This window comes from Pleurodeles waltl, chromosome 12 (assembly GCF_031143425.1).
Source record: "Pleurodeles waltl isolate 20211129_DDA chromosome 12, aPleWal1.hap1.20221129, whole genome shotgun sequence".
Lineage (NCBI taxonomy): Eukaryota > Metazoa > Chordata > Amphibia > Caudata > Salamandridae > Pleurodeles > Pleurodeles waltl.
In genome coordinates, this window is record NC_090451.1 from 647,607,918 (window position 1) to 647,628,708 (window position 20,791).

A 20,791-nucleotide genomic window follows, 5' to 3' on the forward strand; every position below is an offset into this window, starting at 1 on the left:
GAGCTTGCTGCCATCAGCCGCTCCCCTCCATGGGGCCCTGTCCAAAAAGCCCCGTCACTCCCCCAACCACTCCCGGCACACTTAACCTCCTGTGTCGAGGATCTCCTGCTCCCACGCGGCTTGCTTTCAGTGCAGTCTCTGCCGGGGACGAGATGGGGGAGGGGTGTCATTTCATAGGCCCCCTCTGCTCCCCACAACCCACGCCGCCGTGCCTCAGCTTCGGAGGGTCCCAGGGGCTTTAATATCTTCTTCCCTCCTTGGGATGGCAGGCGTTGGGGCACCAGCACTGCGGTCGCGTCCCTCATCTGCAGCTGGCTCCCGCGGCCGTTTATCTAGTGTTGCAGCGTGCCCACCATCTTAGGCAGCGGAGTTGACACCGCTCACCTTGACTGCAATGTGGCTGTGCGCCTGGCGGGGGGAGCCGCCGCCATCCCGCCTCATTTGACTCTGGTCTCCCGTGTCGGTCTACACTCCCGGTGCATTGTTCTGCCGGGAGCGGCGCTGGAGTTTGCAAGATTCTGAGAAGGCCGCTCCGGAGCTTCCCCTCTTTGCTGCCGCCATCTCTGGCGTTGGCTGCTCATGCAGCATTATTGCCTGGGATTGGCACTGTGCAGTGGTGCAGCCATTAGACAGGCAGTACTACGACATCTATTTCAATATGGTGAGCCTCTGTTAGTTTCATGTACTTGCTTATGTCTATATATTCTACATATATAGCATTTTATTTGACCACACATGGTTATTTTCTATATACCTTTTGTTACTATCCGCACTTGGTAATAATGCTTCAAAAGATATGACTACAGTAACTGGTTGCTATTCTGAATCAAGCATGTGAATCTATGAAAGATCCAGTAATGGAGAAGAAAATGAGTTACTTACTTTTAACTTTCATAGATTTGCATGCGATCCACCCTCCTCCGTATAGAGGCTCTCCTTATGTCACCTGGGTATCACATTACACTTGTGCTTGAACTTCTTTAAGACTGAAGCCTCTGTGATATGGGTTCTAATGAGAGATGTTGTCTGATTGACTGGACTTTGGGTCTTTTCTACTGATGTGGATAAGCTATGACAGCGAATTTACTTTAGCTTTGACTTATATGTAGGTTTTCAGTACTGCTGTTTGAGTGTACAGTGGAACTCCCACTTCGGGGAATGATTTAAGTGTGTGAATCTCTGAAAGATAACAGTATGAGAGAACTGCAGTTACAGGTAGGTAACTCATTGTCTTATACTTTCTCATGCCTTAGATTGTGAACTTTTCCTGAGCTTTTCCACACATTGAGTGCACTTTTCTTGGCTTTTATCTCACTTCTTGCTTCTATTTTTAGTGTTTGGTACCCTGTTTTTCAATTTCATAATGCTGTAAGTAACTGGTGTTACTAATGCCCAAATTAAAGCTTATCAAATTATCTACCTTGGAACGAGCTGCTGTTGAGCTGACTGGTGGAATTATAAACTTGCATTCTGAAACTCCAAGTCCCATGATGCACAGAGTTGTTGGCTAAAAGACAGGGCCAAATGATAAGGACGATTTAGCTTACTTTAAGCCATATGACCAAAAATAAAAATAGTAAGTGGTGTTGGAGGTGGTCCTTTTACCTGTGTGCAGATTTTTTTCAGTCACAATCCTGTTTATAGACCTCCTTTGCTCATTTTTAGGTCTTGCCTGCTGACAGGGCATGTCGTCACCGCAAGATATATTGTGTACTATGAGGGGCTTTGAGCCCACCCATTGCTTATCATTTGTTTTCTTCATTATCACTCTTATTTGCTGCCTCCTAATTGGCGGGCACATGACGATGTCCCTTCCTGTTTTTTTGGTTTGGAGCATTGACCAAGTACTGATTGATTTATTTTGATTACTGTCCTTCCGCTGTCCAGTCACTGCTTGCTATGATTTTTACTCTTCTTTTTCTGTATGCTTCCCGTCAGTGTTGTTTTTCGCCTTCCACCCACAAGTTGCTTCTTCCCTCCCACCCTCTTGTCCGTGTTGCCCCTCCCGTCTCTGACAATCCTAAACAAAACACCATAGCATGGCCAACACTGGCTGTGTCATAGCGCTTCATTTCTAAACTTACTTTTAGCCACGCTGCACAGCCTGCCACAGTACAACATGGCTAAAAAATAGTTATGGCAGAAGCTTGCATGCTTTCAGCAGGGAGCCACTTATATATTCAAAGCTGTTTTGACAGTGCCCCAAGACTCCTCCACTTGCGGAGCATAAGATGACGACCATATGAATACAATTTTCAAGAATCAGAAAAGAACAATTATCAGAAGAGGAGGAGACATTGGGGAGGAGGTGAGAGCTCCGAAGGTATGACAAAGGAAGATGGTGAGCATTGGAAAGGAGAGGGGAATAACGGCTGGGTGGAGGCCCGAGTAGGTTTGCCACACTGATACTCCCTTTGATGAAAGTGTGACTACAAGGGGTATCAACCCCACCCCAGACCAGGGGTTAGCGACCCTGAAAAGTTAGGGTACTTCAACAATTTTAATATTTTTCAGATAGGCCCTAGGAGTGTGTTTCACAAAAAGAAAAGGATAGGCACCTCCACACACTCAATTTATAGGGATCTTAAGCCCTGAGGAAATGCCCCTGACTAGTTGTGGCTTAGCATGAGGGCAGAAACATGTTGACCTTAATGATTAGAGGGACAGCGTGAGTCATTGTACTCAAAAACTTTCCATCTCCTGTTTTTAACTTTACCAGTAGATACCACTATTAAATGTATGATATACACTGGTGATCTGGTAGGTAATTTTATTGAAATAATTGGATCCCTGTATTATCCAGAACAATCCCATCTAAGACTCCCTCTGGGCACATCAGTCCACGAGGTTGCATCCGCCCAGGAGGCACTGTCCTATCTGGGTGGGGATAGGTGATCAAATGATGAAGCATGACACTATTATGTGTGTGAGACCACCTATTACGGAAGGGGAAACCCCAAATATAGGTTCCACACTAAAGGTTTTCACAAACCACCACTTAAGGACCCACACTTTTTTTGTTTCTGGAGGAGAGAACTTGGGCAGAGCACTGAGGTAGCACAGGGGCTAAAGTTGGAGAACAGAACAGAACATGACAGGGACAGCAGATACTATGAAACCAGGTGAGGTAGTACCTGAAGATGGGAATCCTGACAAACTCCACCACCCCAGGTATACTGAGAGCAGAGCAATCCTTTTGCTCAGATGGTGGCCTGAAAGAAAACAAAATTACCTCCCTCGTCCTCATTGATTGTCTAAGTATTGAAAATTGTGAAGGGGGGGGGGTTTGGGGGCACCATTAGGAGCATCATGGCAAGAAAAAACAAACAAAAAGCAGAAAAGGGTGCAAAAGCTTTCAGAAAAAGTAATGTGAACCTAAGTTGAAGGGAGACTGCTGTGGGGAACTCCTATGCCCCTCTTGGGTCATTTCCCTGGGCATGGGCCTTACTCACACATGTTAAAGGCTAGCTCTGTCTTGGAGCCCTGAGCGTCCAAACACCAGGATATTGGCAGACACTGGTCAGGAACACTTGCTGTCCTTGAGTGAGTGGGCCCACCAGGCCATAGTATGCACCAGATGTGGGAGGTCACCTTCAACTGCCCCTCTTGCATCTCACTTACTTGGTATGGAAGTTGACAAGTGGATCAGTTTTAGTTGAGTTGTGGCCTAGTCAGAATGGTTGTGTCTTTTGGTTGTTTTTCACCTTGGATTCCAGCTAGAAAAAATGTTATTCCACTCCCTAATGGTAAAATGCCAGCATATGAGATTCTTTTTGTGGTCTCAATAAAGCCAGCTTCACCTGTTTGTCGCAAACAGCATTGTAACTAATTCTTTAATATATACTTGGCGTAGACTTTGAGTTTTCTTCTTGCACATAATTGGATAGCTTTCTTGTCCACTTTAGTGTCCTGTTTTTGATTCAATGGCTTTCATGATGTTCTTGTGTTTGTCCTGCCCTTTAACTCATCTAATTTACACAAATGTTTGATTGGCTGAACTATTTTTCCTTACATTTCTTTGTATAAGTATGTATATAGTATTTCTATAGCGCAAAAGTAACCAAAAGCCTGCAGATTGCTGTACAGGGTCCAAGACAAGCATAATGTCAACAATTGATAGGAGAGGTAGCTTGGTCATGGACGGTTAAAGCATTGTGAACTAGTACTCTTTAAAGAGGTGAATAATCAGCTCTTTTCTGCATTGGAGCAACATTGGCGTGGTCCTGATGGATGCTAGGAATATTTTTCCAGATCCTGGGTGCATAGATGGAAAAGACTTGGGGCCAGATGTACCAAAGGATTTTACCCATTCTGTCTCTATGGGAAAATGCTTTAGTACATATGGCCCCTGGTTTGTGTGTCTTTTTTTTTGGCCAGTCTAATGGTGTTCTGGCTACGGGTGTGCCGAGAACCTCCAGAGATGGTGAGCTTTTCTGTCAGCATGCCTCCCAAATAAGCAGGGGGATACTGGTTGTGGCAGGCTTTGTAAATAATGCAGCTGGTTTTGAAAATAGTGTGGGCTTGCAGGGGGAGTCAGTGGAGCTCCACTAAGATGATGATGATGTAATCGTATTATTCAGGCCCTTGAGCTGTGGCATTTAGAATGCCCCTAGGGAGAGCCAGTGTGGAGGCTGAGATGCCATGGGTGTGGGCTTGACCATCAACCAGATGCCAGAGTTAGAGGGTTTGAACAGCAGTTCTGAAGTCAGTTTCATGAAGAAATAGTTTTTTTTTAATTATTTAAGAAGGGAGAGCCTGTACCAGGCTGACCATGCGCTTTTGGCAATGTGTTCCTTGAGGGAGAGGTTGGTGGCCTGAGTGAATCCAGTAAGACTTGTCATTGGGTGAAATTGGGTGATCAAAGCCGTCAAAATTCAGGTCATTGAGCCACGATTGAACTGTTTCTTGTTTGTTGTTGGCAAATAACAGGGATTAAAACATTGGAATGTTCAGACCTCTATTGAAGACAGTGGAGTAGCTCTGGGCTTTGTAATGGATGGCATGAGCCTAGAGCTCCAACATTCCAATGTTTGTCCTCCTGTTTTTCCCTTTCTGATGTAAAACATTCTACCCTTAGTGGGTGGAATGTTCTAATAGCCTTTTAGCCCTTCTGCCTATACCGGTTGTTAAAGGCCCTCTCCCTCGCTTTACGCCCGAACCTGCTAAATACTTTGAAAGAAAATGTATAGCTAAATCGAATTGCTGGTGTTCCCACCTTCTTTTTGTTTTCCCTGAGCATCCTACAAAATGAGTCTCTCTGTTATGCAACCTTTTTTTTCTCCAAAGGATGAAGTGGTTTTGTTAATACTAATACTGATTTCTTTTTTTGCGCTTGGCTAAAACTTATCTCGGTTCTCTTGCTGGGCGTTAGTCCATTGGGCGCTAGGTTTTACATCTACAGTGTCTGACTCTTCGGTGACTGAAAATAGCCCGTATTTCTGAGTGTGCTATTGTCCCTCGGACACGTGAAGCAAGCATTTTTTTCTGCTCAAGTGAATTCCTTTCCGAGAGGATGTACTGCAACTGCCCGTGGGCCTCCGTTAACTCTAAGCGTTTCAGATTTATTTGTAAGCGTTAATCGAATCCATTCACGCTCTCCCTTATCTGCACGCTGCACCCAGGAATGTATGAGCAAGTCTTGCAGAATGTTCCCAGTGGATGCCAGATACGGTTCGGTTTCTCAGTTCATGGCTGTAAAATTCAGAAAAGCTTTACAATTTCTCCCTTTACAAAACATGTTTCATTTGTTGTGCAAAGTGGTACAGTGCTTCATGTAAGCATGTTGCACTGTTCCTTACTAGTGCAAATAGTTTTTTAAGAAACAATAACATGCTTACCTGCCCTAGCATAAATGACCTGTCATGAAAAGGGTTGCCTTCTTATGCTGGTGATATATTTTTACCATTCCTTTTCAAGCTACATTGAGAATCTGAATTTACACAATTGTTTTGAAGGCTTCCTCTCTATTTGGGGGAGGGGTTTTAATATTTTAGTTTTTTGCTGCGTTGCTTAGAAGTGTTTTGGAAACACTTCTCCAGAGCTTTTTTGATGTGCAACTGCTGACTAAATAGGTGATCTAAATGTTAGGCTTGGTACTCTTTGGAGGATCTTGGTTTTGAATTCTGACCAGGATGAAGAAGCTCTGCCATGCAGTTTGTGGGCCGATGGACTGATGCTGATTAATTAGGCCGTTGAGGTTCTTGTAGGGTTTTGGTTCACAAAGTGAATCATACTCTATTTGTATAAAAGCTGAGATGACACAAGCTTCAGAAAGACTCCTGCATTTTAAATATTGGCATTTTTTAAATGTAGAATTGTACTCCTCCTACAGTGCCACTGCCTAATCAGCATGATTTATTGCGTGCAAATGGTGGCATTAAATCTGGGATAGATAACTTTTAATTTTTGATTTCACTACTTTGCTCACATATGTTTTTTCGGCACGTTTTTGTGAACTCACAGAAATATATGTTCTGTTCTGTCATGTAAGGTCCCTGGGTTTTGGTGTCAAACTCTCCTCTCAGCCTTTTTTTCCTACTGCCAAACTTTTGTAATACCTGCCTTTCCCCAGTCTGTTAGCTCCGATGGCAGATTCTCAGTCTGCAGCAGGAACCACCCTCCCTGCTCCCTGTTTTAACTGATAAATATGGTAAAAATGGTACTTACCTCTTTGGGGTTGAGGAGAGGTCAGGTAGACTTTTGTTGTCCCTTGATCATAGATGTCATTCTCTTAAAACTAGTTAGTCCCACATTTCGAGCTCTCCAGTTTTAGAAGTGGAAATAACTGGGACCAGGAAATTCTAAATTCTCCTGGTATGCCTGCGTCTAAATCACCCGTCATGAGGAGATGTCCACGGAATGAGGAATGAACATGTGGGCCCGAAATTACTGGATCCTTTTCCACATGTTTTCCTCGCTTTTACTGAGTGTTGAATATCAGTGAGGCCAGTGCAGGTCAGAGGGTGTTTAGTGTTGATGGGAGGACATTGAAGACAAGTTTATGATCGATTCTTTATGCAGGAAGCATGGTTTGCTGCCTCTGTGGTGTCAGTTGGGGCTTAGCTGTGACTCTGCCGCAGCCCTTCTCTTCATCTATGGTGCACATTGCACCCAGTAAAACAAGGTCCAGTGTCCCACCACCCAGTAACCCTTCACTCTGTGATACAGCTCAGGCCAGCACCTTAGTCTTCCAGCACTGTTCCTGAAAAGGGTTTTAGTCTAGTCATTGTGCATACTGTTAGCCTGTCCTACTAGGAGTTTCCATATCAGATTTTAATCTAAAAAATTATTATACAATAATGTTCTGATCTACGGCATGACAATGTTTCCATTAATATTCATTTTGAATATTCAGAAGCACAACTGATATGGCAAAAATGACTGATGGCATGAACCTATGCTGTAGCCCATAGTTAATTGAGCATGCTTTTTCTCAAACTTGTAATGTGCACTCAACCTCTAAGGACTAAGTATACAAATCTACATGCGAATCATGTGCAAGTATAAGATATTCCAGGATTGTAACCCAATTTGAACAGGAAAAACACCATAATTTAAGCATTGTTTCTATCATATGAACTCTTACGAAAGCTTGATGTGGGTACCTCAATCTATACTGATAGCAGATATAAATCCTTCTGAGTGTGTTAAAGTACTGTAAAGAAACTAAAACCTAGAAAAAGTACGAAGACTTTGGAAATGCTTTTTAGCTCCTGCAACTTGCTGAATGTAAATTTTTTGGTCGTCCGATTGCTTGATGCCTCTATTGCAAGACATATCAAAGAATAATGATTATTAACTCTCATCACGCTTGAAAATGATATTGAAAATGACACTTTGAGTTTGTAGTACACTGTACCAATTTAAGATAGTAGAACACCGAAAAAAGGGTCTAACCTTGAACAACAAAAAGACAAATGTGTAACAATTTTAGAATTTTTGTTCCCAGCTAATAATCACTCCTCATTCTTGAACAAAAGGAGCTCGCAACATACAAGGCAGTGCAGTTTGGGTTTGCACAATGCAGAATTAAATAGTCTGAAGTTCCTATTGTAGAATAATTAGAAAAACAAAAAAGTGATGGATGAAATGACTGAATTAATCTAATAAACTTGTGATTTCCTCGGGGCTGTAATCAAGGCCATTATTTTCCACCCATTATGCAAGACAGAGACCAGCCATACTTCGAAACAGACATGGTCCTGCTGCAGTAAGAACAGCCCAGCAAAATTAGCAGGCGTGCAAAGTCCCCTCCAGGTAGGAACACAACCAAGACCAGTATCTGTGTAATTTGGCCTCATGATTAAAGTGTAGTTCAGGTCCCGAGAAGTGTTAATATTGATATATATGTACAATAGGGGAAGAAAAAATGTGACCAATACTGATTTCTCAATTTTCAGTGAAATACCAGCCTGAAAGTTGTAGTTCCTTCCAATTTTTAAATGGGTGTTGGCAAGTTCTTACTTAAAATCTATTTTCAGTGTATAGGTAACCTGCTTGCATAAGTTTAACATAATGATTCACTATTAAAACAATCTACTACTGGGAGATATCTGCTGATTAATTACTATGGTTGGTATTGGATAGTTTTTTCCAAATCTGAATTGCTCATAGCATAAATCTTGGGTATGTGTTTTGTAACTATGGTCATATTATAGAACTAATAGTGTCATATTTGAGGATGTGTTTCTGAAAGAGATTTGTGGTGTTTGTGCCCGCTTCCCAGTCTCCTTCTTGGGTCATCTGTTGTCAGTGGAGCACCAATCGTTAATTACTCTTGGTACTCCTCCAGTTGGAGTTCTAACTATGGCGTAGCCTTTACAGAGCACTGTAGACCTCACAAGTCTCTGTAGTCCTTATTATGTTTTAGTGTACCAAAATAGTATGTCATTTGGATTGGCATGTACTTACTTTACATACTCTTAGTTATCAGTATATTATAAAGACAGTTTGCATTTATGATAGCTCTTTTATGTCACTGGCTCATAAGTTGGAGCCTTAGAGTATACATTGACTGAAGGATTGCCTCTACGTTAGTCTGACCTAGATGCCATGCCTACCTATCCCTGGTTGAAAAGAATTAATCAAACTGTATTCTCATTGCCAACACCACTAGGCAGTTTAGATTCAGGATTGGCTATCAACCAGAAGATGGACGGATTCCCACTCCATCTCTCCTGATACACCAATTCATATGAATTTGCTGCTGACTAGGATGTCCTATTGATAATACGTCACCAAGAAATCCCAGACCTCCTTTTACCTACATCCACTACTTCATAGATATAATGGTTGTAAAGTGGAGTTTAAAACTACTGTCTAAATCTTTGTTTTCTCACTTATGAAGAGTGGCAGTACCCCACTTGCCAGCTTTTTCTAACTATATTCTGATTTTACATTCCTCCCTGCCCCTCATCGAATTGCAACTCTTGTTCTAACACTTGTCTCTCTCTTCAAAGGAATGACTAAATACACATTGATTGGGTCTTCATTGGCTGCCTCACTAGCCGAAATCATTTTGGTGATTTTTTTTTATTTTTTGTGTATGACCTTTAAATCCAAAATGATAGAGGCATCAGTCTACGATAAACGAGCCACTTCATGTGGCCAAAACTACATAAAGAGCATTGACTCAAGATCAGTAAATGATTAGGAAACCATAATCTGTCAAATCGTTCTACGTAGTACATCACTTTTGCATTTCAGAAAGTAGCTAATGATGAGTCCATTCGAAGAGCACCTCCTGGTTTACCAATAAGGGTCTTCAGTTTCTTGAGGACTTGCGTCTCACCCTCTCCCTCTTTACATATGCTAGATTATTCTAAATTGGTCCTTACCCCTAGTCTCTGCATAACCAAAAATATAAGTGATCTATTTATAAAGGACAAATGTGTCTATTGTTTTATGATTGTACGCTGTTGTTCATTCCGTTATTCATATTTGGTTATTTGTGCAGCATTTGGAAGCTGCTGTGGTGCCCAGCAGCGTGATATGAAGTCCATAGAAACTGTTTTCTCAACTTCTGCTTTGTATGTAACAAATTAGTTATTGCTTATTAGATCTTGGTCTGTTGGATAACTGTTACAAACAATTTTGCCCAAATTTTCTCATTTAATAACACGTGAAAATAACATACCTAATATGTTGTTATTTGCATATTCAATCAGGTCGTTTGAACTGGTGGGCTCAGGTTGACCCCACTTGCCAAAGACTTCTTCCACTGGCAACAACGGGAGATGGGAACTGCCTGCTCCATGCCGCATCTCTTGGTAAGGACATATGATGATACAGTCGAATTGCCTAAAAGTCATCCTTTGTGTGCTTAAGTGTGTGTTCAACAAATAGTGGATTTTTCATTTACATGTGGTTTTGCCATGAGGTCTTTGCCTTGTCCTTAAAAGAAGAACCTTTAACATTTGAAGTACTGCCTGTGGAGCCACCATGTCGCCCCTTTACAAAATCATTGTCAAGGTCAATTTTGGCAATTTAGTGATCGAGCTGCAGTTTCTTCTACCCACTAGTCCACTAGTGTCGATTATAAAATTATAAGGTAATGTGCGTGTCTGGGTGGCAATATGACAAGGAAGATTATATATGTATATGTGTGTGTGTGTGTGTGTGTGTATGTATGTATATATATATATATATATATATATATATATATATATATATATATGACGCAGTGCACTCAAACTGCCGGTGCTAGTTGTAGGCGGTAGACAAATCCTCCTCAAATCATGATTCCAAAACAAGAAAAAACACTGCACTCTTGTTTCTTCTGACAATTAACAGTGTTTAAACCACACCAGCAAAAACCTAGGCCTTTCAACTCCAAAGAGTCTTGTTCACGGTTAGTGAGTCCTTCTTCAGTCTACATTAAATACTAGTTCACAGTCAGCTCATAATGAAGCATTCTGAGAAACCTAGTTTGATTTAGGAAAAGTAAAAATAGAGATTCAAGAAAGTTAAAATTCAGTACCACAGTTCACCATATCTAGTAGGTGAACACCTGTTTTTTTGTACTATGCAATCTAATTAAACAAAAGCACAATACATTCTCGGATCAAAAGAAGGAAGGTTTGCATTATCCATCAAAACATGAAATGATCAGTGGAATAAAGAAGGTATGATGGCACTTAGCCCTAATTTTCCTTTCACTCTTCTGGTTGTAGAAAAGGAGGCTTAGATGATGTGAATGATATATACAAAACTCAAATAAGTGGCTTATTCATGTTTCAATGGATAATGCCAACCTTCCTTCTGAAGGACTCACAAACTGTGAACATGACTCTTTGGAGTTGAGACGCATAGGTGTTTGTTGGCGTGGATTAAACACTGTTAATTTTCAGGAGAAACGGATAGTTCCTCGGGCTTTGGAAAGTTTTTTTTTTTTTTTTTTTTAACTTGCCATTTAGAATTACACATACCACATTTACAATTTTTGCTGTTTATGTGGTTATGGAAAGCGGGACAAACAGTTCCTCCTAAAAGCCTACTGCTAGGGAGTAGTTATGAACTCTAAATCTTTTGTGTGGGCTTTGTTTTTATGATAACTGCTCTTTTTGCCTTTGGGGTTTTCTGCATTTTTTTTCCCCTCAGCTCCACTTTTAGGTGTTGAGTCTTTTTATTGTTATCATTAAGACTTTAGCAGTGCACAACAACACCATCTACAACCTCTGGCCGGTGGAGGTGAATATAACAGTAGAATAAAGAACGTACGAACAGACAGACATTACTGCATCTCTAATTTGGATAACCGCATTGCAGATCTTAATGATCACCCCTAGTGAAACCATGTATTCTATGTAATGGTTTTTGCTGTGGTCAGACGAGTGTCTGGTGCAGTCAGGCGAAGGACGCGCAGATAGCGTGGGCGTGTCAGCTCTCTGAATTCGTCGGAGAGGAAGGCAGCACAGGGGCCCCAAGTTTTATCAAATGCGGGCATGGCGGCTGTAGCCGCCACCGTGATCCTCTCCATCCCCATCATGTCCCACAATTTATGGAGCCAATCCATGTGCGTGAGAACCACTTCAGTACCCCAATGAGCTATAAGTAGTTTTTTAGCTGCCCGAGCAGTAATGTGATGGCCCTGCCAGCCGGAGTTCTAAAGGGGTAAGTATGTGGATTGAGAAGCCCTAATAGCACATAGGGAACCGTGGAAGGGCCGTATCATAAATATCATCATCCGCCTTCAATATGGCATCCCAGAAGGAGGCTTTTCGAGGGCAAAGCCACAGTAAATGCATCAGGGTGCCTGGCTGCCCACAGTTCTGCCAACATCGGGGTGTACTGCCCCTCCACCACTCAGCTACCTGAGTCGGTGTGAAATGCCAATAGTGTGCAATTTTCAAGAATAATTCTTTTTTGCTCATGTTGAGCGCTGTCACCTGAGCTCGGTGTAACACATCCCACCATTTCCTATCTGTGAAGGAGCACTCACATTCTGCTTCCCACCTGCGCCTCGCAGGGGAATGCGGCAAAATTGGCAGAGTGGTCAAGAAGCCATATATATCAGATATGAGTTTCTTATCGTTGTTGCGTGTTAGAAGCCATTTCTCAAAAGGGAGAAGCGGTCTGCTCGCATGTGGCCTAATCTCTGGAGAAGACACCCAAAGTCGTATTGCTAGGTACTGCCAGCAAGTTTTTGGCGGCAGGCTGTACACCGCCTGCAGCCGATCAAAGTCTATAATGCCGTGGGCATCGTAAAGGTCCCCAATCCGCTTACAGTTGGAGTCCTGCCAGTCTTGGAATGAGGTTCCCGTGAGAGCCTAGGGGAAGTCAGGTTTGCATATAATCGGCATTTGCAGAGATATGGGTGAGGACAAACCCCTACATGTCTGTACCTTGTCCCACGCATCCATCGTGGCCCGCAGGACTGGGGAGATATAGACTCCCAGTGGTCAGTGCCCCTGGGGAAGCCATGGGATTTTCCAAATGTGCTGTCCTGCCACTTTTTGGTCTATGAAGCACCAATGTTTCTCTGGGCAATCCCTCAGCCATCCCATTAAATACTGTAACTGGGCCGCCTGGTAATAGCTAGTTAAGTGAGGGACCCCCAAACCTTCCTCTGTCTGCGGGAGATAGGACTGCGTCCGTGCCATTCTCGCCCTTTTTCCTGCCCAGATATAGTCCCAGATCAACTTCTGCATAGTGTTAAGCACTCCGGTCGTAGAAATCAGCGGGTCGCTTTGCATGAGAAACAGCACTTTGGGTAAGAGGGTCATCTTTGTGACTGCTATGCGACCTAACCATGAGAGTCCATAGCCTCTCTACTTGGCCAGGGCTTCCCTCGCTTCACTCAGCAAGGTGGTCTAGTTGCGTTGTGCTGTGTCTATCGGTTGGTGCAGATCTGGAGGCCCAAGTAGTTCACTGTTTGCTTAGCCCAGGTAAAAGGCAGGGTGGGCTTCAGCGCCGCTACGTCTATTTCTGACACTGTTAAATTGAGGATGGAGCATTTAGGCAAATTGGCCTTGAAACCGCCCACCGCCCCGAAGGCGCTCAGTTCCTCAAAGACTGCTGAAAGTGCCCTTTCCGGTTGTGTCAAATAGAGTAGGACGTTGTCCGCATAAAGCGCAATTATGTGCGTTCGTCCTCCCTTTAGGATGCCATGAATTGTCTGATTGAGACGTATGTGTTCAGCGAAGGGCTCCATGTATAGGGCAAACAGCAAAGGCGATATCGGGCAGCCCTGCCTTGTCCCTCTGGTTATAGGGAGGATGGCAGATAGGCCGCCCCATTTACACTCACTCTCGCCTGGGGGAGGTGTAATTACACCGTACCCATTTACAAAATCTCAGCCCTAGTCCGTAGCGGGGAAGGACCTCAAACAGAAAGATCCAGTGGACCTGTGTCAAGTGATAGCAATAGGGATGTTATGTGAGCTCGCTGCACTTTAGCCAAAAGATGGCACAGCAGTTTAGTATTATCAGCACAAGTCCGCACCAGGATAAACCCCGTCTGGTCAGGGTCTATTAGCTCCTGCATGTAAGGATTGAGTCTGTTCGCATGGACACGTGTGAAGAGTTTTGTGTCCACGTTCAATAACGTGAAAGCCCTATATGAGGAGCATATGGCTGGATCTCGTCCACTCTCTGGAATGATTGTGATCGTTCCCACTTGCATTGAGGGGGTAAGCGTTTCAATGTCCGCGAAATGATTGAAAAGTCGTGTCAGTATGAATGCGAGTAGGTACCCAAATAGTTGATAGAATTCTGGTCCACACCCATCCTGTCCCAGGGCCTTCCCTGCCGGGAGACGGCGTATGGCTTGTAAAACTTCAGTAGGGGTAACGTCTGTGTCTAGTGTGTTAGCTGCTGCTTTTGAGAGCCGGGTCAGGGGGATCTCGTCTAGATAGCCTATACTTGCCTCTGCATCCCTCCCCTTGTATGTGTAAAGAGAAGCATAGAATTCCTCAAATTGCAGAATTAACATGTCCACTGTGACGTCCTCCCCTATTTTGTTACGGATCTCAGTTACCTGACATTGCACTGCCTGAGCCTATAGACTATGGGCCAGCAGTCATCCTACTTTGTTCCCCCTGGGGCTGGGACTGTGAACTGCAGTGTAATTGGGGTGTGATCGGAGAGGGCCGCCACTCCAATTGTGGTCTGTGTGATTGCGTGTTGAAGGCTGGGGGTAAATAAGAAGAGGTCAAGTCTTGCATGTGTCTGATGCGCAGCTGAGAAAAATGTGTATTCCCGTTGCATTGAGTTATGAGTGTGCCATACGTCTATTAGGCCCCCATCCTGCAACCAGTGTCGAAAGCCCACCGAATATGCTCCTGTCTGCCCATAGCGTTGTGCTGATCTGTCCATGAGAGTGTCAGGAACCACATTAAAGTCACCCCCTATAAGGATGCCAGTGTCCTTTGTTGCGAGCACTTGGCTGATGGCCTCCCGGAGGAGCCCCTCCTGTCTCTCATTAGGCCTGTATATACATGCCACAGTTATGTTGTACCCATGGATGTCTATGTGTAAGGAAATAAGCCTGCCCTTGCTCTCCGCCTGGGTGCCCACCACTTTCCCGGGAAAGTGCATGGCCAATAATATCGCCACCCCTTCCTGCTTTCCCGGTCCCGAGGAGTGGATCTGACGGTCAAACCAGCAGGATTTCAGCCTCTTCCAGTCTGCTCTCAGCAGATGCGTCTCTTATAGTAAGCATATGTCACATTAAGATTCCCTGAGGTATGAGAGGAGGGCTCACCGCTTCACTGGAGTGTTGAGGCCTCGAACATTGAGGCTAATTACCTCAAAGGACATTCATCTAAGTAGGAATATTTAGGATGGGGTTGCCTGGGGTATCTAGCCTGCGCTTAAGGAAAGTGGTGGTTAGCGGTGTTCTTCTCAAAGTCCAACAATACGATGCAGTTGAATTAAATAACAAAACGGGGAACAATACAAACTAAGATACAAACATTAACTTGGCCACCGGCCTGGGAGCTACACCCTGTCTGTTGGGGTAATGCACCAGGTCAGTTCTCATCTCCTCTTTCTCCACCTTGTGGAGACTCCACCGTCATCTGGTCTATCCACCTGCGTTGCTCCTCAGTAACAGCATACAACCGAGACAGGCAAGAGGCGAGACGGGCAGCTTCTCATCTGTGCCGCCCCCTCAACCCCTCCATGTGTGGCCCGTCCGTTTGGCCTCACGGGTCTACCTCAGTGTTCAAGGTACAGTCCTGACGCCGTAGGCTGCGCAACACGTGGGCTCTCTCCCTCCTCCTTTCGTTGTCTTTTGGTTTAGGGACTCTACTGTTAAGTTGTCGAGTCTTGCGTCCTGGTCCCACCACTTCCTCTTGTGGTGGTCAATCTGGATCTTCATTGGGGGGGTGGATTCAGCACCTCAGCCATGTCTGGTAGAGATTCTGCTTCTTCCAGTGTCCTAATAAGGTGCAGTTCATTTTGCCAAATGAATTGCAGTTTGAAGGGGTGACCCCATTTGCATAGAACTCCCTTTTCCTGGAGCAGGCCAGTGATGGGTCTCAGCGTTCGGGGCGTTGCAGTGTTAATGGAGAGAGATCGTGATAGAAGTACATTTTGTGGCCCTCAAAGTTGATGGTGTTCAAATCACGAACAGCTGCAAGAATTTATTCTCTTTGTTTGCAGTAATGAAGACACGTGAGTATGTCCTGTACTTGACCCAGGGCCTGTGATGATCGGTCCACTCTGTACGTGTGGTCCAGTATTATCTCTTGGTCTTTGAGTGCCAGGGCAACATGCCGAAACAAGCGTGTCACAAAGTCTTCCAGTGGCCCTGGTGCTGTCTTCATTGGGACCCCCTTTATACGTATGTTGGAGCGCCGTGACCTATTTGCCAGATCTTCCAGCTGGTATTGCAGTTCACGGTTGCTCTCATGAAGAGAGAGGAGTTACTGTCTGTGATGGTCCAGTTCTTCCGCCTGTGCATCATGGGAGTGTTCCACCGTGTCCATTCTCCATTCCACTTCAGCTACTTCCATTTTGAGTTCTTTAGATGTGGTGGCAATCTCCTGTCTAAGAATAGCAATATCGCCACAGAGTCTGCTGGACAGTGCTCCAGATACGACTTTATCAGGATTGTGTCTTCCTCCACCCGCTCGTCTGCATTGGGTCTATTATTGCCTGACGCCCCTCCTGGGGTGTTCTCCTGCCACTTCGCCAGGGTTTTTGTGAAGAGCTCCTTCAAGTTGCCTTCCTATTTACTTTGCTGTTGTGCTGCCATTATTCCTTGCATACGGGTGAGATCACGTACAGGTAGTTTGCGCAGCCTCCACCCTAAGAGCTACTCCAGATCTTCTCGGGGGCTCAGGCGGCCGGGGGATGTAGGTCGGTCCTCCCAGTGCCAAGAGGGTCTCCCCAGGGCTGCAGGAGTTATGGGTGTCTTTGTCTGTGTGATTCTGTTGGTGTATATGTGCTCTTTTAAGAGTGCCCAGTTACTTCCATATCAGTTATCGTCCGGTGCTCCTCAAGATTTGGTCCTTCTCACAAGCATTCAGGTTGGCTCCCCCCAGGTAAGCCCTCGCTCACTGTACCTCTCAGCTGTCTGAATTGGGCATTGTTGCAGACCAGCCGCTATCTCACCCGGTGCTGTCTTCAGTCCTTCTCTGTGTGGTGCTTCAGCGCTCAGCGTCTCCGACGCTGGGGTGCAGGGTTGGGGGTGCAACACCTCTTGGCCGCAACATGGGCCCCGCACCTCCCGGACCCCAGAACCAGCCCTTGAGGCGCGCTCTCAGCGTCCCCCTCCCCCACTGGTGTCCAGGCTCATCAGCAAGTCCAGGTCACCCACTGCACAGAGTCGCCGCCAGCTGTCCTTTTCTCTCCCAGCAATTTCAGAGCTGGGGGGGGAGGGACAACCACGCCCCCAGTCGTCCGCAGGGCAGGGCGGGGTCTCCGCGGGGCTCCCTCACCTCCACCGAAGCCGGCCAGTCTGCTCCATTGCTCTGGGTCTCATGTGGCCGACATCTTGGTTGGGGCTGCGATTCACTGCCTGCCGCTTTGCCTCTCCGCGGGCTCCTCTATTCCTCAGAGAGCTTCTCCCTTACTCCCGGGGCTCCAGACACAGCTCCGGTAGTGCAATGGGCACTCTAGGTGGCTCCGCCGCTCGTGGCCTTATTGGGACGGCAGAGCTCCACCACGGTGCTCCTACTTTGCCGCCATCTTGGCTCCACCCCACCCTCAGCTCCACTTTTAAAACACACCTAGGAGTAGATGGTTTCTTCTTACATGGAACAATCGAACTCTAAAGCTCGCGAAAAAATGGCAAGGGTTATGGACACTCAAGACTAATAAAGTCTCTGTGTTAACAGCTATTTCCCCCACATTCATCTTCGTCAGTTTCTCAGTCAGTGTTGACCAGTTTCATTGTTAGGGCCCTTGTAAATGCCACTTATGATACCGCACAGGCTCTCCCCATCGAATAATTGATTTGGCACATATTTACTCACTACATGTGTCAGTCCCTCTGGAAAAATTATTTTTTTATTCCAGATCAAGATTGCAGGAACCATGTGCTGTAGGTCTCATTCCAGATCTTCAGTCCCATGCTTTCCTGATGCCAGACTTCATCCAAGGAAGGATCTTTTCACCCTGCTCTCTTTTCAGTCTCTTATTCTAAGGTAACTTTAATGATCACAGAATGTCTTCCCAAAGAAGTTTGTGCTTTTTATATATTTAAGTGGGAGGTTTAACAACGGACCTGTAACCATAGCACTGACAACACTATACCCGGGGACTTTAAAAAATCTATTTACTTTATCTTATCTTTGCTTTTTTGTAGAAGGGAGATTTTACTCGTTTCCTTTAACTGACCACTTTCTATGTTGAGCCGCACCCTGTCCTTGTCACAAGACAAGAGGATACTCCAAATTGCCCAGTGGGGTTACTTCACCCCCTTTCTGGAAACCCTGCTACCCATGCAACCTCAAACTTTCTCTTTGCTCTTTCAGGAAGTGCTGGCTTTTTTGGCCTTAGGAACCATTGAGAGGATGCCTGCATCAGAAGTAGGTCATGGCTGCTATCCTCGCTGCTTTCTGGAACACAAAAGGGCAATGGCCTCCATCCTATTCTAGACCTGTGCCCTCTCAACTTTTTCTGGGAAGTTCAAGATGCTTTCATTGGCTCAGGTTCTGTCAGCTCTCAACCCTAGGGACTGGATAGTAGTGTTGGATTTGCAGGATGCCTTCTTCCACATCACCGTCCTGCCTGCAACAGGCGTTACCTGTCGTTTATGTGCATTATTGGTTCACTGTGCTCCCCTTTGGCCTTACCAATGCTACTCAGGTGTTCATCAAGGTAATAGCATTGGTCGCAGCACACCTGCGAAGGACAGAGATTCTAGTCTTTTATTACCTCAATAACTCGCTGTTGAAGACGGTCTCACCGCAGGAGGTCGTCTCCCCCCTCCCGACTGCAGCGAATGTCCTACACTCACTGGTGTTCACTATCAAAATACCAGAGTCTCACGTGACTCCCTCTGGGATGCTCTCTTTTTTTTTTTAAGCGGTTCAGGATACAGTGCAGTTTTCGACCTATTCTCTCAAATGCAGAGTCCATGATATTCGGTCTTAGATTCTGAGGTTTCAGCCTCTATCTTGGATTAAGGAGACAACTGGTCCTGAGAACTCATGCCTCCTCTCTCCCGAAAGCGGTGAAACCTATTAATTGTGGATGAAAATATCACCATGCCTGCCAACCTTTGCTCCACCTTTCCGAAGAAGAGAAGAGACTCTATCGTCTGGACCCAATAGAGCGTTGTCGTTCCACATTGTTCGTATTTAAGAGTTTCAGGTGGACGATCAAGAAGGGAAAGGCTGTGCAGAAAGTACCTTCCCACAATGAAGTGTGCTCCGAATAAAAATCTGCCACACATTGGCTAAGAAAGCTACCCCTTGAGAATGTGCATGGTCATTTCACAAGAGCAGTGGTTCCCAACCTTTTGACTTCTGTGGACTCCCTACTTTATCAATACTGGAACCTAGGGAACCCCACTGAATCATTACTGGAATCTCGGGACCCCTCACTGAGTCATTACTGAACACTGGGGACCTAATCTGTTAAAATTATTACATTTTCTAAGCATTCGCGGACCCCCTGAGGAGGCATTGCGGACCCCCAGGGGTCTCTGGACCACAGGTTGGGAACCACTTCACTAGGGCTAAGGCTGAAAACACTGTGTTAGTCTTGGAGTCCATGTCCTAGACTTCTGTTAAGCAGCTACATGGGCATTACTGGCTGGACAGTACGGTCTGTCATGACGAACACTTTGCGCGTTCAACCTGTAGGACTTTTTGGTCTAATTCATTTGCAGACCCACCTCTGGGGAGATATTCCTTGGGTGTCTATTCTAAGGTAAGGAATCTGTGGTTAGAAATCTCGATCAGATGAACACATTAATTCCTTACCTTGTATAGGCTCTATCTAGTTGCAGATTCTGCACTGACCCTCTCGGCTTTGCGAAAAGGTTTCTGAATAGCTTCACCCTTCTGGGGCCCTTACTGCTGCACATTAGCACATCAGCATCCTTCTTGGCTCCACGCTTCTGCATGGAAAGGTTGCTAAAAGAAACTGATGTCAGGATACGGGGGGGTGCGTATTTAGGCACTGCACACTTCACTGCTGACGCAGAACGCCGAGGACACCTACTGCTACTACTCAAGAATTTCCAGATCCAGTCTGACATCTGGGGATAATACTAAGGGAAAGAGTCTGTAACTAGACAAAATCTCTATCAGGTAAGGCGTTCCTGAAGGTAAGTAACTTTTTGTTCAACAGAAGATCAGTGCAGTGATATCCCTGGGGGTCTTAGATATAGCTCATAGTACATTGCATATCGGGGCCTATTTCAATATTTCTTTCAACATTTTCTGACTGCTGGATGCCTTGAATCGTTAATCAGACATCACCTGCCCATTGCAGCCAACGTCTTGAGATCCTATGTTTAATTCACTGGGCCTTTTGGTGACAGTACTCCATTCCTGAGGAATATGTTTGTTAAACTTGACCTTCATGATGCCCAATAGCTGTTTTCCTAACCATCTCACATGTTAGGATTTTTATTAATATGACAGCAGATCCTCTTCAGTCCCAGCGCCAAGATGAGGATCTATACTTTAGTTAGTGCCACAGAGTATACAGTTTTGTTATCAGTTTAAATATTTCTGCTGAATAATATTCTTCACAAATAATTGTGGCATACCAAAATGTTAAGGAACTGCAGCCTTTACCTTAGAACATACATCCTTCCCATGTCCTAGTCAGCTTAGCTGCACAAATGTGCTTATTCAGGCCCTTATCTCTTTGCTCCTAGGAATGCACCC

General features: G+C 45.0%; 1 protein-coding gene across 4 annotated transcripts in view; it reads left to right on the top strand.

The window, feature by feature from the left end:
• The window catches only part of OTUD7B (OTU deubiquitinase 7B), a 196,782-nt gene that overhangs the window by 110,695 nt on the left and 65,296 nt on the right, over positions 1-20,791 (top strand). For all 4 annotated transcript variants that reach the window (XM_069218229.1, XM_069218228.1, XM_069218230.1 and 1 more), the window contains one exon: positions 10,167-10,268. In XM_069218229.1, coding sequence (XP_069074330.1) covers positions 10,167-10,268 — 102 coding nt within the window. The remainder of the gene's footprint in view (positions 1-10,166; positions 10,269-20,791) is intronic.